General features: G+C 45.5%; 1 protein-coding gene across 2 annotated transcripts in view; it reads right to left on the bottom strand.

The window, feature by feature from the left end:
• Positions 1 to 1,642: 1,642 nt before the first annotated feature.
• The window catches only part of LOC119393684 (fibropellin-1), a 25,568-nt gene continuing 6,562 nt past the window's right edge, over positions 1,643 to 20,648 (bottom strand). The window contains exons 2-6 of one of the 2 annotated variants that reach the window (XM_037660803.2): positions 18,421 to 18,516; positions 16,377 to 16,502; positions 14,990 to 15,163; positions 4,193 to 4,309; positions 1,643 to 1,792 (exon numbers count right to left, since the gene is read on the bottom strand). In XM_037660803.2, coding sequence (XP_037516731.1) covers positions 1,668 to 1,792; positions 4,193 to 4,309; positions 14,990 to 15,163; positions 16,377 to 16,502; positions 18,421 to 18,516 — 638 coding nt within the window. In that variant the 3' untranslated portion in view covers positions 1,643 to 1,667. The remainder of the gene's footprint in view (positions 1,793 to 4,192; positions 4,310 to 14,989; positions 15,164 to 16,376; positions 16,503 to 18,420; positions 18,517 to 20,648) is intronic. The other variant, XM_049416317.1, reaches the window with a different exon arrangement.

Genomic DNA, 20,648 nt, shown 5'->3' with positions numbered 1-20,648 from the left:
TTGTACATGTTTTGACGTCGTGACTGAAGTTATAGACAATTATACGGGGCGCCACTACCTTGAGCTATTAAACGAATGTTTTTTTTTTTTTGTATATCGCGACATGAATGAATAACGTTATAAAACGTCGAATGCATCAACCCAACCACTTTCATGCACCGTGCCGCAGGCCCGTATCCAGGATTTTTTTCGGGGGGGGGGGGGGGCACTTGCTGAAAGCCTTCACTATTTGAGAAAAACGCCTATTTTCATTATTTATTTTCGGTAAAACACCATGTATCATAAAAATTTCGGGGGGGGGGGGGGGGGGGGCTGGCTACGGGCCTGGTCTATCGTAGCACGCTTCGTTTAATTGTTCGATATACAAAACGGCAAGGCTACATCCCAATATGGCGGCACCGAAACCCATCCGTAAAATAGTCTATGGATATGGCGTATTAAAGGAGTGCCTGCAGAAAAACAAGGTGGTGTTGCCACCCCCTCGGGGCTGTGTAAGGAAATATTTAGTTATTCTAGACGGGGGGGGGGGGGGGGGGGGTTCTCGCAAGGAGTGCAGTTGCACGTAGGTACAACACTTTGCTCCAAAGCTGTGCTGTGAAATCACTATTCGCGCGCACAGGAGCCATGCTTGGCACGCTGGTACAAGCGTACCTGCTTCGTGCGTTCGTAAGGCTCCGCTACACCTGGCATCTAGCAGAGCGGTATAACACGACCTCCATAGTTTCGCACGGGCCGAACCTCCGAGGCACAGATGTCGCGACGTGCCTTCGATAGTATACACTGTACCGTCACGCCGTAGTTGGCTTCCCAGCGACGCGGTGGAACATTTGACGTCACCCTGTACCACGTGATGACGTTCACGAGCAGCAGTGCTAGGACAGCAAGGAGAAAATATAGGCGCAACTCTGTGCTGTTGCCATTCACGATACGCCCATCTCCGGCAACCCGGTAATTTAAGAACAGTAAGATTATAGGGACGCGCCAATGGCTTCTAATGTCATGCACTGTATCAAAGGACGAATTGCCAATTTATGGAAGTTGGTCGAAAAACTGGAGCCTTGGCTTTTATAAGCAACTCGTTGATAATTGGTGACACGACTGAAGCACGCAAAAGACAAGAAACGGAAGAAGAAACGACAGACAGCGCCTGCATGCATGCTTTCAGCAACCTCGTGACCACATTCTGGTGTCGCACACACTTTATACCCATTCAAGTTAATTCAATTGAATTGAACGTTACTAAATGTAGAGTTGACTGCTGAATATTTCTGTTTAGTATGTTGATCAGTCAAACGACCTACGAACAAGCACACGTCGCCATACCCTCGTAACTAGCGTTGAAAGTTGGGCGAATCGGTACGGGATCATCTTCTAACTGCAGTGTAGCAGGACTAGGACACAGCAGGACAGAACAGGACAAACTAAGTTGTGAGTCTGTGCTGGTCTGTCTCTTCTTTCTTTGTGTCCTGTCCTACTGCGCAGTTGTTAGGAGATGAAACCCTCGTAAGCCATTAAACTCTTGAAAAGTACTATTGAACACAACATGAATATATGAAGTACATGAAGTACTACGTGAACAGTCGTGACAACGCTGGTCGTGAAGGTCACACACGCGAAGTCGGCACTCCAAACGCAGGCAAAGGTAAGCACACAACTTGCGTTCACGTTTATTTCCAGGGCAATCGGTATCCCGGACGCAGGTCGCGTAGGCTCCGCAGGCAACGAAATCCGCGCCGGGTGCTCACGCAGAAGGTGCCTCGAGGGCAAGTTCCCAACGAACACTCGGGCACAGCTGCGAGGAATTCATATATTGCCATTCATAAGTTGATAAATTGATCCATCGTTTAAGATGACTATTTAAAGGCTATAAATTCAGCAGGCAATAGTAACGAGGAGCATTAGCTGTACATCAGAAGCAAATTGTTATAACGTGAGAACCATAAGGTTTGATTGATTTCCGCTGTTTTTTTCTACCTCCGCGGCCATTATGATGTATACTATGGCCGGCGCGGAGCCGTAAATTCCCTTGCAGTACATTTTATATGGTCTGTATTTGAGGGTATACGTTCGTTCCTACCCGAACCTAAGTTATATAGAGGCAAAATTGCAGTAGATTTGAAAAGAAATGTCAGTTTGCATTCGCGAATCCCTGTATACGTCGCACCTTAAACTATGAGAGAGTGTCATGTAAAGTGATAGTGCGTAGTAAACAACAAAACGGAAAGTCGGGCTAGTTGGTCTTGATTCATAGAGTATGGAATTGCACAGCGCGGAATACAGGACGAAACACTTGGAGAAGCACACACGGCACAGCGATGACTCTCAACTGAGGCTCACTGCATACGACACTGTGCGCAAAGAAAATAATTATGAGCAAAAGAAAGGAAAAACAAGAAGAACCTCAATCTGTTTACCGTCTGTGCGTGACTTTCAGGAATTGAACTTCTTTATCAACTTAAAGGTGATAGAAGGGTGGCTGATGCACTGCTCTATATATCTGTTAATGTGGCACGTCTATAGGATAAGTCTTTTTGTTCATGTTCTGTGCCTATATATCTATCACTTCCGTCTTGTTAAACAGTGGCTCGCATTGATGCTGTGTGCAATGAGCAACCAAGTTTGATAATCGGTCATTCTTTTCGCATTTCCTCTGGTGCTCCCGTAATCTAACATTTGTGCACCTACCAGCGTGACTAACTTAACTACTGCCGCATGACGGAGGAATCTTGCACACTACTTCTGTAGCACAAGGAATGAATGTGCTTCTGTGTTTCAAATCGCATTCACCTTTCTTTTTGGCCTTCTGCCCTGCGCGCTGCCGCCCAGATACTTGGGAGCCGTAAAAACCACCTTCACATCATATCTGGATGCTACATTCTTAAGGTTATGCGCCGTATTGTGAACGTAGGGCAGCGGGGCGATGCGACTTTCATTAACTTTATCTCGGTCTTCGCGTTTACTGCATGGATTGTTTGATCCATCTCGCCACCTTCTCACAGGTTCTAGTTACCGCATAATCCGGGAAACCTACTTTTTGCAACCTCTGGATCTGAGCATGAACACTGCTCTGCACCGTGTTGGACACGGCCGCCCGTACCAAAGATGCAGCCAACACATCTTTAACCCTTTCAGCCCTGGATTTTTTATTTTGGTCGAAGACATCTTTTTTTTTGTGCGTGTTTTCCTAATAGTTATGGCCTCAGAAGACCACAAACGAAAAATTGAGCTTAATCACTTTGGAATGAGCTGATGTGTAAGTCAATAGAGGTTTTCAGGCCTGGAAGGCAGCGCTCGACGAAGAAGCACAGCCTCGTTCCTGGAAGATAACGACATAACTTGCTATCAAACTTTTAATTAATTAGTAAAGCAGTTACAATAATCGGATTGCACTTTTTCTTCAGTTACATATTTTGGTTATATGCTTCGATTACATAGTTCTAGCCGTAAAAGGCAGTGGCGTGCGACCAGCCGCTGCCGCTCAACCCCCGATCTTCTTGCCACACCCTGGTTCGTGACGTAGCTGCCCAGTGTTCTGAGACGATGATCCGCGTTAGACCAGATGACGGCGAAGGGCACAGTTTCGTTTTCAGAACTTGGGGCAGCGGATGAGCAGCACAAGAGGCTTTTGCGACCTGGGCGCGTACTGCCAGCACACATGCTCCGGGTAAAATGTTAGCCTTAGGTTTAAATGCTGAAGATTTGATTCCTGTGGCAGTTCTGTCGTAAAGTTAAGTACACTTCCGCTCTCTTTAAACACTAAAATCAAAGCTAAACTGGCAAAACGCAGTGGTTAAGAAGATAGAGAGATAATAATGTATTTAAATACTAGTCCGAAGTCTATAAAGCGGATAGCCAGCTATAGATATACATGAAAACGGTTCCCGATATTATTCTTGCATTCGCAAGCTTATATACAGACTCAGTTTATAGTGCGTTGCATGTGAAGCATCGTATGAAGCTACTTAGGAAGATAGGAGTGATATTATAGGAACTGCGTCATCACGTGTGAGTGCTAGAACAGTACCTTGCCCCGCCGGGGTTTTACGTTTGTAAATACTAAGCTCGATAATTGTTCATTGAATGGCCCTTTAGAAAAAAGAGCGCTGATATTTCGGAGCTAACCTACACTCAACGCTGTGGTTCTATGAGAAGAAACAGCGTGTTTAGAAGGAACAAGTGCGCGCCTGTATACCTGTTTCGCAGAGTCGACCCCTGAATCCAATCTTGCAGTAGCATACGTCTGTGAGGTCATCGCGGGTGACGCAGGTGCCACCGTTCAGGCAGGGGGCTTCCTCGCAAGACACCTCGCCTGCATCGCACGCATAAACGCGGTATATATATAACCATGTGTGCATGCGAAAGAATCGCGCACTTACATATTTGCGCATGATTGACGTTGAGCTTGTCGAGTTAGTTCTATAGCTAACGGCGTGCGAATATGCGAAAACTTAAAAAAAAGTCACAGTTTCGCCGCAAGGGCGCAGCAGTGAATGCGATAGCAAGAAAAGCGGCCCGTGATGGACGCGCTGCTACGCTGCAGAAATATCTGCTCCCAGCAGCAACTACCGCGCGAGCAGACAGCGGAAGGGCAAGGTTCTCCCTGCGCAAATATTAGAAGAAGCGAGCGAGCTGGCCGACGACTTTTAAATGCGCCCGTTGCGCTCCTCGCGCCATCTCGCTGGTAATGACGAAACGCTTATAAGCGCCTGCCGTCTTTGATTCCTGCCAGCGGTAAAGGGTGTGCATATAAAGCTCGCTGTTAGCTACCTGAAGGAACAGCGTTTTGTGGCGTTGTGGTTAGCGCCACGCGCTGCGAAGCGAGAGGGCGCTGGTTCAAATCCGCGCTTCGGAAGCACTTATCTGAATTATTTTTCTTTGGAACTTTTATATATATATATATATATATATATATATATATATATATATATATATATATATATATATACGGTGCATGACGGCGGCGGCACAAACCAGCCGAAACTGTCCATATAATTGCTATCGCAATAAAATCGCATAGTCCCAGTCCACATTACAGAAAATCACGCACGCGAGATAATCGAAGCCCAAAGATGTATTTGTTGCCCCAAGTTCCAACAAAGCAAACCGACTATGCTCCGTTCCATACATCATGGCGCAACGTTGTGCAAGTCCGCGCGTCTCACGCATGGATTTCGTCGTTGTAAATCTGGCCTCCGCGATCAGTTCCGGTAGCGGATGCGCGCTACCGGAACATATGTGATCGCGGAGACCCCGATACTAAAACAAAGAGACGCTAGGCGATCCACAACAACCTATACTCACAACCGTATAAATAACGGGGTTTGTTTATTTCTAAGCCGCAAAGTATCTTGATTTATTACTGAGTCTATAAAAACGAAAAAAAAAAAGATCACGTCAGGCGTGGTAAAATTGTTGAATGCATCTACTGCAAGAAGTCTCGATAGCTTCCATATATAGCGTTGCACCTGACGGAGTATACAGGAAAACCATTCTTGATGCTACAAATACCATAGTTACTGAAAAAGTTGAAAGAAGGCACGTGTCTTTTGAAACGTGTAGTTAGCACGTGTATTTAAGAAACGACCCGCATTTAATTCAACACAGGATTCATTCATGCAGCCCAAAATAATGAATAACGCGAAGCCGCCGCAAGGCCAATGGGAGCAAGGACACCTGAAAGACTCCGCAAGGCTGCACATGCACGCGTGCTTACAGTATTATACAGGTATTTCACAAACGACCCCCATAGTACACGCCCTTCGACACGCAATTCATTCATGCGTATGCAACCGACAACGTAAACGAAGCTGAACGCAGTGCGCGTACACATACACTAAACAAAGCGACGAAGTTTATATATAATGACTGAATTGCGATCCGCAATGCTTGCTACCGGGTTATGCGTCAATTTTCTTCGACACTTTACATTTCATAGATGAATAAAAGGTTTAATAGTCACAATCATGTTCCGTCGCTTGGACACACTGACATGTTAATATATAGGGTAGCGAAATATTGAGCGCTGTAATTACAAAGCAATTTAAATTCATGCAACTGACAGCACCTCTTGCAACTATAGCGCTATCTCTCGATAGCGCGACAAAGACAACTCTTTCCACCGATTTCGATATCTCATATGCGCCATATCTCCTCTATTACCCCACTACATGGAGCCCCGCTATTGCCGCTATCACTCTGCCCTCTATTTCGTCGACGATGCAGGCCAGAATCGTCGCCCTCGTCGCGTAGACTTTCTTCGATTGTTTGGCGTTAAAACTGTGTTTAAGTGCTGGCCACAGGTTGAAAGATGAGCCTTGGATTCGTTTATCTGTCACCACATCAACGAAAATGCTTTTGGTGCGGTGACAGCCGACTCAGCTGTGTACGCGCCGGGGTGTCTGAACGGAACGAAAACCGAAAACAAAAAACGAAAAAAAAAACGATATTTTTGACCGGAACGATAACGTAACCGAAACTTTATATACTATTTCGTTCCGGAGTGAAACCGAATTTTTTTCAATCGTTTTTCGGTTCACGAGAAAACTTTGCGATCCGGAACAACTGAGCTGGTGCAATGTGAGCATATCTCAGGGTACAGTATGAGCGCGTACCTCAGGCAGGAATTCCAAAGCAAAAATATGTAGAAATTGTGCGAAATACGAAAACAGTGGCAACCAGAGATGTTTATATTAACGCCTGTCACGCAGGCTAAAGTGGAGAGGGCATTGTCAGTGCTGAAGTTTGTTACAGCGAAAGCTGTTATGAGATCACAACAGCTGATTTTGGCGCCATAGTTGTCCGCCGCCGCCGGTGTCCGTGACCGCTATCGCGTGAAATAAAAAAAATTGAATGAGAAACAAATTTCTAGGGTCGGATGGGATTTTAACCCGCGCCCTCTACGTGGCAGCCGGGTCTTTCACCACAGTGCCACGCTGGTGCTTGTAACTCTTTGGCAAAAATACTCTATACAGGCGTCATGTCCGGCAAGGAACCGTGCTAACATATGTAATGTAGCGTGGCAGAAGAGTAAAATAACAACCAGTCATCACACAATGCTAATAGCGCAAAGTGTGTGGTTTAATGCTTCCCACCAGTGTTGCGGAGTTGCCACTCCAGAAGTGAAACGGCTCCGAAATCGTTCCACACTTTCGCGACCCCGGAATGGAATGGGGACAACGCTTGGAGAAATGGAATAGGAGTGGAATTAAGCGCCTTTTGCACGCAATGGAATGGGAATGTAATTACGTCTTTTTCCCAAAATAGAGCACGTTTTCGACTACGTGCTGTTTTTCAAACTTAAAACATTAGTAAGTCCTCGAATTAGTACTTGCTCGAATTTAACAATAAAGCAGTATTTTTAAAATGGCTTGTCTGGTTACAAGCACGGTACATTTATAAGCAGCGCGCCTACTACAAACCGAGGCGTAAGTTAGTGTACAAACAAATGCATTATCCCAGCAGGTACTGAAGGGAGAAACTGCGTTGGTTCCCATTGATACCCCCACACGAAAATGGCGAATACTCTATGCACAGTCTGGCCTTTATCTCACGAGCAGTTTAGTACCTGACACACGTAAATAACCTTTGTGACAAGGAAGACATTGCACACCTGCGCACAGGCGAACACACAAAGTTCTCCTCACCCCCATGCTTGCGAGGCGCGCTTGACAAGCGGGAGTGCTGACGAGCAGTGCGGCCCAGTGTTCTGTATTCGATGCAAAGGCACAAGGTGACCGAACGGTGCACTGTTCCAACTAATACCAGCAGACCTAGAGGGTTTTGTTCCCTATTTTCTCCATATTCACGACCGCTCCAGACGCGTGGTAAAACTGCTTAGTCTTCTTGAACACTACTTTTGTCAGCATAAAAATACGCTATGTCGTCATTTTAGCATTAACACATTTAAGCTTAAACAATATTAAAACATCACTATTCCTTCAAATATGCTGACCATGCAAATACTATAGGAGCGGAAGAACTGCCCCTATGGGAATTAGTACGGTGGTTGTACTGCACAGGATGTCACCAAGCTACTATCCCTCGACCTTGGTAACGTGTTTGCGTACTTTAGCAGTTCTTAATGCATCTGATGGCATCAGCTTTATGGGGCGTTCATTCTTAACTCGATAAAACTATCAAGGTGTCTTTCCTACCTTGAGGAATTACAGGAATGGAATTGAACTGCCCGGTCATTCCCGGAGTGGGAATGGGATAAGTTTTTTCATTCCGAGGAATTGAAAGGAATGGAATTGTGGCAAGTCTTAACTACCCGGAATGGAACTGGAATGGTATGGAGGCTCCCATTCCGCAACACTGCTTCCTACCCACTGCAAAGTGCTCAGCCATAAATCCTCATCGTCATCAACCACAGCACAAAGTGCACTGCCTTACAGATGTTTAGCGAGTACCACGTTTCTCCAAAAAAATGACAAAAATTGCATAGTGGGAACTTCGCTACTTGAGAAAAATTACGATGATTTATGGCGTAGTGGGTACCTTGCACGTATACTTGTATTCGTTGCCCCAAGAGAATGTACAACGGGCTCTATAAAGTCCGCTCTTCCAGTTTTCGCTGTGACTGTGCTGCGTGTTCCGCGCAGGCCTGGTGATCCTTTTATCAGAACAGCGGTCTCGGACATCAGAGAGTACACTCAGTGACGTGCTGTTTCTGAGATCGTGCTCACTCCCTTGACACAAAGCAGTGAGTCCACTAAAAAAAAAAAAAAATTCGTATTTGTCTTTTGAGAAAATAAATACTGTGACTGAAATTAATACTGCTTTGTGCAAGTTGGTAGGAATTCGTGGTAGAGTTGCTTCCGCTCCTCTGAAGAACGTGCTTTACCCTTGTCCCACTTTCCAAAGAGGAGGGCAAGTAACTACATCACAAATCCCATGTTCTTTTATGACTACCTTAACTTCAAATTTTTGCGTAAAAAAACCGTTACGAACCGTTACGGAACATTTTTTTTTCGTTCCGGGACAAAACGGAACGTAACTTTTTGCGGTGGAACGAAACTAAAACCGAAACGAAAAACATTTCGTTCCGATACCCTGGTACGCGCTCGTACTCATGGATTGAAGCGCGACAATTTGTAGGGATCAGTAATACACCGACTTTTGTTTCCACTGCCTTCAGTTCGTGTCACATCGGCGTGATTTCGACTCGAATGTTGACGCCGGAGCCAACCTTATTTTTTGCGGTCAGCTTTGTGGCGACATGACGCGGCGATCTTGAGCGACTGCGCATACCAGTCATTATGTCGAAAATTTTGACGTCACGTTTCAATCCGTGGGGACTGTACATTTTTCCGCGGGTCGTGAGAAGAATCAAGACAAGATGACCTCGCACCGTAGACGACGTTCTTTTGTGAGCGATCAGAGTACAGGGAAACCTCGGTGATACGAATCTCACGGGACCACCAAAAATATTCGTCTCATCCGAAATTCGTATCACCAGAGAGGATGGAAAATTAGCATGCAACAAAAGAAAGCTGGCGTACATTTTCATTTATTGTTTTTCAGGGCCGCAGGAACGTCAGGAAAAATCCTGAATGATTGTCAGTTAAGTTTTTAGATGTCGGCAATCATACCAGCACTCGTAAATATACGGCCCGTACGCGCGTATTTAATTAATGGACCAGGTGCGTTGTGACCCGCGACAGCAGTAGCCCCTTCCAAATTGTAGTATGCTTTTTGGCATGACACCGGAATACTGCAGCGAAAGTAACAAACGAAGCGCTTTGACGCGATGGATCAAGGCCACAAAACTACAGAACCACGGTCCTGTGTTATGATTTTGTTATCGCGTAGGTGTTGGGGATGTTTTTTCGGAAGATCTACGGCGGTGCCCGCACAAGTGCGATCTCAACGGTCGCGCATGTTGACGTTGTGAGGCCTGACCCCTTCGCCAAGACCGTCGTCGCCTTCTTTCGATCCTCGTCCACCTTTCATAGGATGCCTGATGCACGAGGCAGGCACGTGTAAACACAGTACAACGACAGCAGCCCACGTTGACGCGTTAGAAAAAAAAAGCATGCCGCTAATGTCCTCCCTAATCTAAACGCGAAGACACACGGAGGCACATAAGAGCCTCAAAGATTCGCGCACACAATCTCGGAGGCCGTGAAGCGTTTCTGAAGGTTTATTCCGACCGTAAGAAAAGTGTTTTTCTTACACCGTGATTCTGGCGATTTGGCGGCGGGGCGCGCATGCCCACGCTAGCGTTCCCGCGCTCGCACATGCTTGGCGCTAGAGTCACTGGACTTGGCGCGTCCTCCGCGACTCCGCGGACAGAACCTCTTCGTACCTTGGCGGTAGCGTGCGTTCGTATCAAACGTCGCTGGGTGAAAATCGGTTCGCAACAACCGTACACTATTACATTGCAGGCCAATGGGCCTTGGCCGGGACCAACGAAAAATTCGTATCACCCCGAAATTCGTATGAGCTGTGATCGTATCACCGAGGTTTCACTGTAATTGCTCTTGGCATCGCAGCAGTTCAGTTACACGAGCCGGGATGAAATTATAGAGCTACATCGTGATATCCACTGAAATGACCACAACCCATATTTCGTGTACTAGAATATTTTAGAACGCTCTAGCCGCACTACTTTGCTGCAGTTTACACGGTCTTCTCTTGTCATGTCAACTAGCGGCCACTGTGCGGCAACTGTGTTGTTATCGCTGTTGCATTGGTTGCTATTGTTTTGTATTTGGCGCGCTGTTTTCATGAAGGTGAGTGCGAGTTGGTGCACAGCTGTTACTTCTATAGGGTGTATTTTGGGTTTGATACAAGGACCATTCCACCGATCCCTATTAGCTTTCGTGCATGAATTCAACTTATTTATTTGCATGTGACCCGCCTCTAGTGATACGATGTATATATGTTATGCCAAAGGGCAGTCTTTCGAATAAAAAGAAAGTGGTGTTTCACGAACCAAAGCAGGATCTTGCGTACTAGAGATACGTACTACAAGCGTGAATAATTCCTTCCCGCTTCTGATGATGCCACACGCAATTGAAAACGCATGCGATTGATGAGAGCGGCTAAATCTAGAAAAGTCATCGGTTTATTTTTGAGAAATATGCAATTATGATACACTTTAACGTTTCTGATGATTGAAGTGCAGTCTGGGAAGTAAACGCTGTGTGAACCTTTGTTGCCCGGCCATTTTGCCTTATGCATTGAGCAGCTGCATCACGCTTGTCAAAACGTTAAAAAAAAAAGTTAGGTTTGATTTTTCTTAAAATTGATTGTTGTATAGATGAGTAATATAAGTGTCGTGTAAAACTAAAAAAAAAGTGTGCATTTGCCAAGAATGGTGAAACCGTAGCGGACAATAACCTTGATGTACAACCTTAAACCATGCATAGACAGTAGTACATTAAAGGGACACTAAAGAGCAAAACGATTTTTATCGCATTAGTAAAGTAGTCTTCCACGATACCAAAAACACCACGCTTGCTGCGAGAAGACGCTTAATAAGCGAGAAAACGCGCAAAAAGAAAATACAGGTGGCGACGCCACCTTGGAATTCCCGCACCATTTGCCGTGACGTCACATATTTTTGACGGCGCCTGCTTGGGCCTACGTAGTTTCTAATCGGTTAAATCGAAGTACATTGTCCTCTGAGGGGGCCGGAGACTTTACATAACGAGTTTGTGGAAATTTCGTCGAGCCAGTGCGCCAAAATACGTTAAATGCTCTTGGAAATCTTTTACGTCATGAATTACAAAGTTCGGCGCGAAATTTAAAAATGAAACTTTGAACTTGGTTTTCTCCTCTAATAATAAACCTATGGTGGTGAAATAAACTACACAAGAGTTCTCCGAGCACACTTTATCAATCTAAACCAATTCATTGTTTCTCTTTAGTGTCCCTTTAAGGTTGTGCTGTCTAAGGTATACGGGCCTCAAACACATGGTCCGCGGGCCGCATGCGGCTCGCGGGCCTTTTTATAGCGGCCTGGCCTGCACATCCCTGTATTCGTCCCATATATATTTTTTTGTGTGTGAACTTTCTGAATATGTACGTTCAGTAGCTACGTAGGCATGACTGGTTTCAAACACCCCATGCCCGGCTATCACGTGTTGAAACATGACCGTGAAATAAAAACTCTATATTTCAGAATAGAAATCCGGATTTTAGTGATTTTGGGGATAGGTATTGATATGTTGTTCCAATTCTGTTGCCAAATCCCCTTGACAAATGACCCATGCATAAGATATGGGAAAGGCCGCCTTAAAAATGGGAATGGTATCTGACATTTCTAAAAAATACCCCCCCCCCCACCCCAACCCCGCTCTTCTGCATTGTCCCGCGGCCTTTGAGGGACTGTGGGCTAAACAACAAAACGTTTTTTTCTTCGACCGCGTCCTCACCTTACGTGAGGCCTCCTTACAGCCAAGTACCGACGGAGGAAGCAAGCGTACTCTGAAACCTCCCTTCACCCGTCCTCGCGGGAGGAATGGTTGCCGCGCTCCTGCGTTCGAGATTATCGAATATAAGCTTTGCTCACAAGCGTTTATTCTGTAAAAAAAAAGTTGGCTCACCACATCACTTCCAAAGTGAAGTGTTAATAGAGAGACGCGTGTGCGCTTTCTCTTCCAACTGCGATTACTAAATGTGAAAAGCCACCGTAGTCGAGCGCAAAACGTGGTGCGTTCTAGCAACACTGAAACGCCCGCCTCTTTAATCGCTGTCAGTCTAAACAAGGAAGTATTTTAACCTCCTTGGTCTAAACGCGCTTTAGCGTGCACGCACGCTCGCGTCTCCCCGCAGAGGTGGGGTGGGAGGGTTGCCTCAGAAACAAGCATCACGTAGGCTAGCTGTGAGGTGAAGCGCTCGTTCAGGGCCAGGAGCGGACCTAAGGGCGCACGAAGGTAGACCCAAAGCAACCTTAAGCTGAGGAAGCGACAAGGAACCCTTCCCCGAGGGCTAGCTTTCAGAGTGACATAAGGCGGCCTCACCAAAATGAAGGCTTCTTTACTGAGCAAAGGAACGTTTCGTTGTTTGGCCCTAAATTTAGTGACTGCGGACCGCTAGCTGAGGTGAGTTTGAGACCTTTGGTCTAAGGTGTCCAGTAAAACAAGACGACCGTTCTGTATTCAAGCAGAGCCTTGTTTCGTCGCCCCACTTCGCACAGGCAGACCCCCCCCCCCCCCTCTCGGAAAAATCCTATATCCGCCCCTGCTCATCACGACCTCCGAGCGTATATCAAGCCGTAAAAATACACAAGAAGCGCAACAAACTTCTGTTAACGTGCTTGCGCATCACTTGCCGTTTGATCTCAACTGCCACACGGTTTTCGTCCTTGACGATGTGAGGCGAGGCGTCATGCGTATCTACGTACAATGCCGCTGCAGCGAGGTCAGCTTATATGCACGCGCGGCCGAGAGCTACGAGAGAGATACACGCTGGAAACTGCCTAGCGGACTCACGAGGCCACAGCGTTCCTCGTCGCACTCGCTGATAAGATACGTGCCCGTCCACTATAAGAGGGGGACAGAGCCGAGCAGAAATCAAAACGCGCAAGACGAACTCGCGCACCGCTGCAGGTGAAGTCCTAATGAAATTTTCAATAGAAAAACTAGCAGCTTATCAATTCATTAACTGTGATAGGCGCTGTTAGCATAGAAGATACATACATATATATATATATATATATATATATATATATATATATATATATATATATATATATATATATATATATATGAGATGCATGACACTGCCAATATGAAGAAGACTTGGTTTTTTCTTAGTGCACTTATAAGCTCGCGGCAATGCAAAATACATGGGTGTACTGAGAAGTGCGAAATTTCGACGTCTACAGGCTTTACAAAGACATGATAAAATGTCCCTTCATATCGATACGTTGGTAAATGCACTTTGAGGTCGTAATGAACTGTGCATGAACGCTATTCGCGACGGAAAGTCCATCGCCGCTGTATACGCACATGCTCGCTCTCCAAACATATCAATGAATCAGAGGCTGGGTCCGAGATAGTTTGTACACTGACATTATGAAACCGTTAAGCGCACAAAGACGGCAACAAGAAGACGACACAGAGAGCGCACTGTGTGTCGTCTTCTTGTTCCCGTCTTTGTGTGCTTTACGGTTTCATAAAACATATCAATCTTTTCTGCGCGTCGCATCTATGCTTTGTGCGTACGCTCAACAACACGCTTTTTTCTTCTTCTTCTTCTTTTCCCCCTTCTTCACGCCGCTCGTCACACCACCGAGACAAGAGTCCTTATCCACGCCTTCCTAAGTGAGCGCGACAGAGGTGTCAGTGACATTCCCTGTGTGTATGTAGATGCACATTCAACGAGGCAACGACCCTGAAAAAGGAAACGAAGCTAGGTTCACGTTTTACACAGTTCTCAAGAAACAAATTGGAGAAGGTTTCAAGCCAGAACCTTCCGATAAGCTTAGTCAAAGCGAGCTGCAAGCCCTGGAAGCAGCAACACGAAGACATGGCACACATCTCATGGAAATGCACAGAGATCAGAAAAATATGCAGAGACGACAACATATATAACCGGACCTTCTCGATGACTCTGATCTACACGATCAACTGTGGGCAATCCAGCGGGCCAGGGCAGTAGTGGAAAACATAGGCGTGTGCACGAGGGGGGCGCCAAGTCTCCCCCATACCTCTGCTCAGTAGTACGTGCCCGTAATTGTTCAATGTGTAGTTATGGCCATGCCGGCTTTTGACGATACCGGTGGCCGAGGAACCCTGATGTTGCATTCCGAGAGATGTTTACTGGCCATCTTCAGCCCCGGAAAGCCGGGGACCAAAGGCAGGCCGTTGTGGGAGGCACGTCACCACTTGACTTTCCTTTATGCATCCATTGTGACTATTTCTCTAGCACTCGACCAATCGGGAGGGGGGAGGGATGCGGTAACACCCCCCCCCCCCCCCCCATTCCCCCTAAACGAGAACACTGCGCCCGCCTGTGGTAGTGAACGCGCTATACTCACGGACGCAGAGGTCTGCCTGCAGCTGGAATCCGGGCATGCAGTCGCAGCGGAAGGATCCGTACAGATTGGTGCATACACTGAAGCGACCGCACGGCCTTCGAAGCAGGCACTCATCAACGTCATGCAGGCACGCCGGACCCGAGAAGGCGGCGGGACAGAGACACTCCGTGGAGCCTGCGCCATATAGTTAGTTGACGCGTCCGCACGCCGCAATTAAATGCTGCGGGTTCGCCATATGCCACCACCCCCCCCCCCCCCCCCCCCCCCCCCCAAAGAAAAAACAAAACAAAAAAAAACGGAGGGAACCCGGTGTTACTACACTTTCGTTAAAACTCCTTTCATAAACTGAAGTAGGATGGTCGACTTGGCGAGTTGGTACATGAAATGTATGGTATACTTGCAAAAGACGGGATCAAGAAAGACAAGATACATACAACGCTGTTTAGGAGCGTTGTATGTGTCTTCTCTTTCTTGGTCGCGTCTTCGCGCTGTTGTTGACGTGCCGCTTTGATAAGCTTCAGCAACCACCTATGATGAGCCAAATACAACCTTTATTGACATTCTTGTTTTTGTTTTTTATCGCGTGCCACTGCATATATAATCGCCCCTTCGCAACCTTTCCGTCGCCTGTAGAAGAGAGCACGTCCACAAAGTTATAGCACAGACGAAAAAAAAATAATTACAATGTGTGTTATTGTTTAGAATAACAGAGAGTTGAGCTAGTTGACCGGTAAGTATTCATTCTAAAAAGACAGGGCGTGCAAACACGGACACAAGAAAGAGGTCAAGAAGTGGTGTCCTGACTTCTTTCTTGTGTCCGTGTTTGCACGCCCTGTCTTTAGAATGTCTTAGTGTCGTATGTATACGAAGGTAGGGGAATTGTCCGAGCGGCTCGCTTTTTTTTTTTCTCTGTATTATACACAACTAATGAAACCGACAGACAATTAAGCCGAGGAAAGCATGGGACATATTGGAAGAAGTTAAAGTGGACGAAAAATCACCTTTTGCGTCGGTGAGATTCGAACCAGCAACCTTCGAATTGGAACCTTGGCTTAACTGTCTGTCGGTTTCATTAGTTAGTGTCATATGTGTGTATCGTGGACGTTGAACCGTGAAAGGTTAACCTCTCATGTAGCCTCTCGTTTGCAATAAGTCTCTCTCTCTCTCATGATCTATCTTGAATTATGCAGGCACCGGGCATAAATATGCATTGCGGAGGACCGTGCATGAGGCGAGTACATTCTACAAAGAAAGCCTCGCGGTTAAATGTATATGCCCTCAGCCCGCTATGTATGTAAGTAATTAATCATGCCATTCGGCGCACACAAAGCATGGTGCGCTACGAAGTTTAAAAGCAATTACACATTATCGCAGCTATATATATTACCGTTTTCCCCGTGAACGCAGGTGCCGCCGTTAGCGCAGCAGTCGGCTGGAGTTGGCCAGGTGTTCATGTAGGGAGCAATGAACTTCATCGCCTCCAGAGGAATCTCACCCTCGCGCACTGGAATGCCTGCATCGCGCAGTATTCGAGGCGCGCGCACATATATAAAACCGCCACACGGGCATGCGTGTACGCCGGAACAGATATTGAAATATTATGCCCGCTTAGTTACGAGCGCCTGTTATATAGGAACCATGGGCTAATGTAGAATTTTTCCGAGGGACGGGGGACCGGAAGGGGGGGGGGGGATACAACCGGAGATTTAACATGTACGATAATTAGAAAACACGAAGAAGCAACACAAATATACAGAGCACTGAAAAGTAGAAAACAAGTGTTTGAGTAACGTATGCACTAATACACAGTAATGTTGAGTAGTAACATATTCAAGAAAACAAACCAAACAGGCAAGAAAAAAAAAACACACTTTTGGTAGCGACAGCTCATTGAACAATACGATTTCACACCGCAAAATACGAAGAGTAAAATTACAGAACGAGCGCGCCATAATTTGGCTATCTAAAAGCATTATTTAACGTGTAATTACACATAACTAATGAAAAATGCAATGAAGATCAATATGCGATACATTAGATTATGCGCTGTTACAACAAGCCAGAAATTTTCTAGGTCATTTTTGGAAGTTATGGTGTTAGGAAGGTCGTTCAAAACGCGAATGGCCCGAAGGGCAGCACAGTTAAATTAATATGTCTTCCTGTATATATAGGCGCACATAAAATTGGATTAATTATATAACTGTCGGGACATATATATAATGAGCAGCTTTAAGCTGAAAAATTGACGGCGCTGTGTTACAAATGTATTTACGGAATAACGATAGCATTGGTGACATCCCGACGACCATGTGAAAACTGAAGTGAGAGGTCTAGTTTAATTTCTGTTATGCTTTTCTTATAGTCGTAGTAACGTGAAATATAACGTGCAGCCCCATTTTGAAGTGATTCCAGTTTTCCTGTTAAACATTTCTGATGGGGAGACCAGGTACACATGAAGCATATAATAAAACTGACGTCGAACGAACGTTATAGATAAGCAAGTTTACGAATATCGTTAGTAGAATTATGTAACTTATACATACAAAAGGTGCTTCAAAGAGTATGCATGGGGTTTGCACTGAGAAGGTACTGGAACCTCCAGAAGATATGCCGCTATTTTAAATTAGAGTCACTGTGACTCTATTTGAAATGACCGTAAAGCGCCTCATGTGGCGGTGGTTGTACGTTTTGCGCCTGACAAATGGAGTGACCTTTGATTGCGAGAAAGTTGGAAACTTTGTTTCCGTTCGGTCACGTCACAATGCCCACCCAGTCAGCGATCTCAAAAATATACCGCGCGGTTGCAGAGACGTGGATGCATCATCGCTGTGAAGATAAACGCCACGCACATGACAGTGTTCCATAACTGCACACTCGCGACACATTGCAAACACTTTCAATCCCACGTATTTTAATAATAATAATTGTTGGGGTTTTACGTCCCAAAACCACGATACGATTATGATAAACGCCGTAGTGGAAGGCTCCGGAAATTGTGACCATCTGGTGTTCTTTAACTGACACCTAAATCTAAGTACACGGGCCTCTATAGCATTTCGCCTCCATCGAAATGTGACCGCCGAAGCCGGGATTAGATACCGCGACCTTCGGGTCGGCAGTCGAGCACCATAACCACTATACCTCCGGGACGGGTGCCACGTATTTTCTCCTTGCCTGGGTGTCATTGTGTTGTGGCGCAAATCCAACCTGAGGGATCCCCGGCGGACTCTGCGCCCATGATTAGGGGTGCACCCCCCCCCCCCCCCCCGTCCACGCCAACCCACTGCCCACATCCCAATTAACAAACACGAACCTCGAACCATATTCCTGGCTACGCCAGAGCGCGTATACATACATAGACCACTGTAACGATGGAAACAAGATAACGGGAACAAATGCCGATTCACAACAAAAACGTACTCGATAATTACCGAGTGTTCTCTTGGGAATTCGCGTGCTTTGTTTGGTAGTCGCATTCAACGACGCTGTGCAAGGCAAGGCCAAGACTCCAACAAAGAAAAGGTGCACTGAAATATGACGAGAACACAAATGTTAAGACCTTTATTCGCAGCAATATGCAATTACAGAGCTGCGATGAATACCGTATTATTTTATTCTGCGCCACATCTTATGGCCGGGACACGGACCCAGTTTCCACACTTACAAAAATAAGTAGAAATGCTAGAATACAGATTTTCATGGTAAGACAAGGGTGTCGCTCTCCAGTGTTGTCAAGAGATAACGATAAACTTACGGCGCCCACGTGAACAGCTTAAATATTAGCATGAGAGAATTCAGCTGGGAGGCGAGATACGGACACCATGCAATTACCTATTTAATTTCTGATTTCACGTCCAGTCCTAACGCGCACACCTTATTTTAGGAACTTTTTTCCGGAAATAGTGTACGCTAAAACCGAGTAATTGTAGCAATACAGGAAATGACAAGGCGTACTCCATACACGACTTGCTCTAGCTAGCTATATATAATGTTCCATATTTTCCTCCTATTGAAATTAAATGGCGTCAGTTAAAGGGGCACTAAAGAGCAAAACGATTTTTCTCGTATTAGTAAACTACCCTTTCACGATACCAAAAACACCACGCTTGCTGTGAGAAGACGCTTAGTAAGCGAAAAATCGCGAAAAAGAAAATGTTGGTGGTGACGCCACCTTGAAGTTTTCGCACCATTCGCCGTGACGTCAGATATTTTGATGGCGCCTACTAGGGCCTACGTAGTTCTTAAACGGTAAAAATGAAGTACACTGTCCTCTCAGGGGACCATAGAGTTAACATACCAAGTTTGAGGAAATTCTGTTGAGCCAATGGCGCCAAAAACGATAAGTACACTTTGAAATCCGTGACGTTACGCGTGGAGATTATGGCACGAAATTTAAAATTGAAACTTTGAACTCCATTTTTTCCTTTATTAATACACCTATGATGGTGAAATTAACGACATTATAGTTCCGAAAGCACATTTTATCAATCTAAACAGATTCATTGTTTCTCTTTAGTGTCTCTTTAACGAGTTAACGGCCTTGTAGGAAGACAACTGTGAAATAAAAGAAAAAAAAAAGGAACGCGGACACACATCATACTAATTGTGCAACCCTGCAGAAATTACAGTTCGATTTCGAGCGAGTTGATTCGCGAATGTTTCGCCTGTAAGTAAAGGAATAAACGTATATAACGTTTGTAAACGCGCAGTAACTAATGCCCACATAGGCTGCCCTTTGCACACGCAAATCAGAAATACAGCTACAATGTCGCGGGATCAAATCCAGACAGCGGCGGGCGCATCTCAGTAACGGCGAAATGGAGGGAGGGGAATATATATATATATACATATATATATATATATACATATATATATATATATATATATATATATATATATATATATATATATATATATATATATATATATATATATATATACATATATATATACATATATATATATATATATATATATATATATATTGAAAATTTTCAGTAGGGTTCATGCTATTAATTCTGCAGCCTTTATTTTAAATGACAGTTTTTGGGGGCTACTAACATGCAATGACATGATACTTGTACTGGCGCTCTTTGGCCTCAGATGCCCTTGCTCCAATAAAGTATAATGTGTAATAATAAGGGGGGGGGGTCGACCCCCCCCCCCCCTTCGCTCTAATTTGGCTACTCCAGTGATGCAATACATACGTCTGTGATCGATCGTTGCGAGACTGAAACAACCAACGAAGCTGAGGAATTTAAGTACAGCTAAATATACACCGGTCATTGTGCCTGTACTGCCTGTTCCTCGGTTAAAATGAATTTTTTTTAACCTTGACTGGGCTTCGCAGACTCTTATTGATTGCGGCGATTGGTAGCCACCATAGCTAAGGTGAATTCGGTCCGTTGTTGAACTCGTTCAACATTATGGTCAGCTCCGATCGCAAAAAAAGAACGCCATAGGCTATAGCGCTGTGCGTCACGCTGACGCGTCCAACGGCGTTATTTCGTCATCCGCATTTCAGCAAAGGGGCGATCGGAGATCTGTTCGTTCCGCTTGTTCGTTCTCCTGGGGGAGAACAAGCGCGCTGATTGGCTGAAGCCGGACAACTCACGCCATTCTAAGGGGCGTGGCCATTTCTTTTTTTTTCTTGATGTTT

Source organism: Rhipicephalus sanguineus, chromosome 5 (genome assembly GCF_013339695.2).
Source record: "Rhipicephalus sanguineus isolate Rsan-2018 chromosome 5, BIME_Rsan_1.4, whole genome shotgun sequence".
Lineage (NCBI taxonomy): Eukaryota > Metazoa > Arthropoda > Arachnida > Ixodida > Ixodidae > Rhipicephalus > Rhipicephalus sanguineus.
This window is presented reverse-complemented; position numbering and strand designations above follow the sequence as displayed.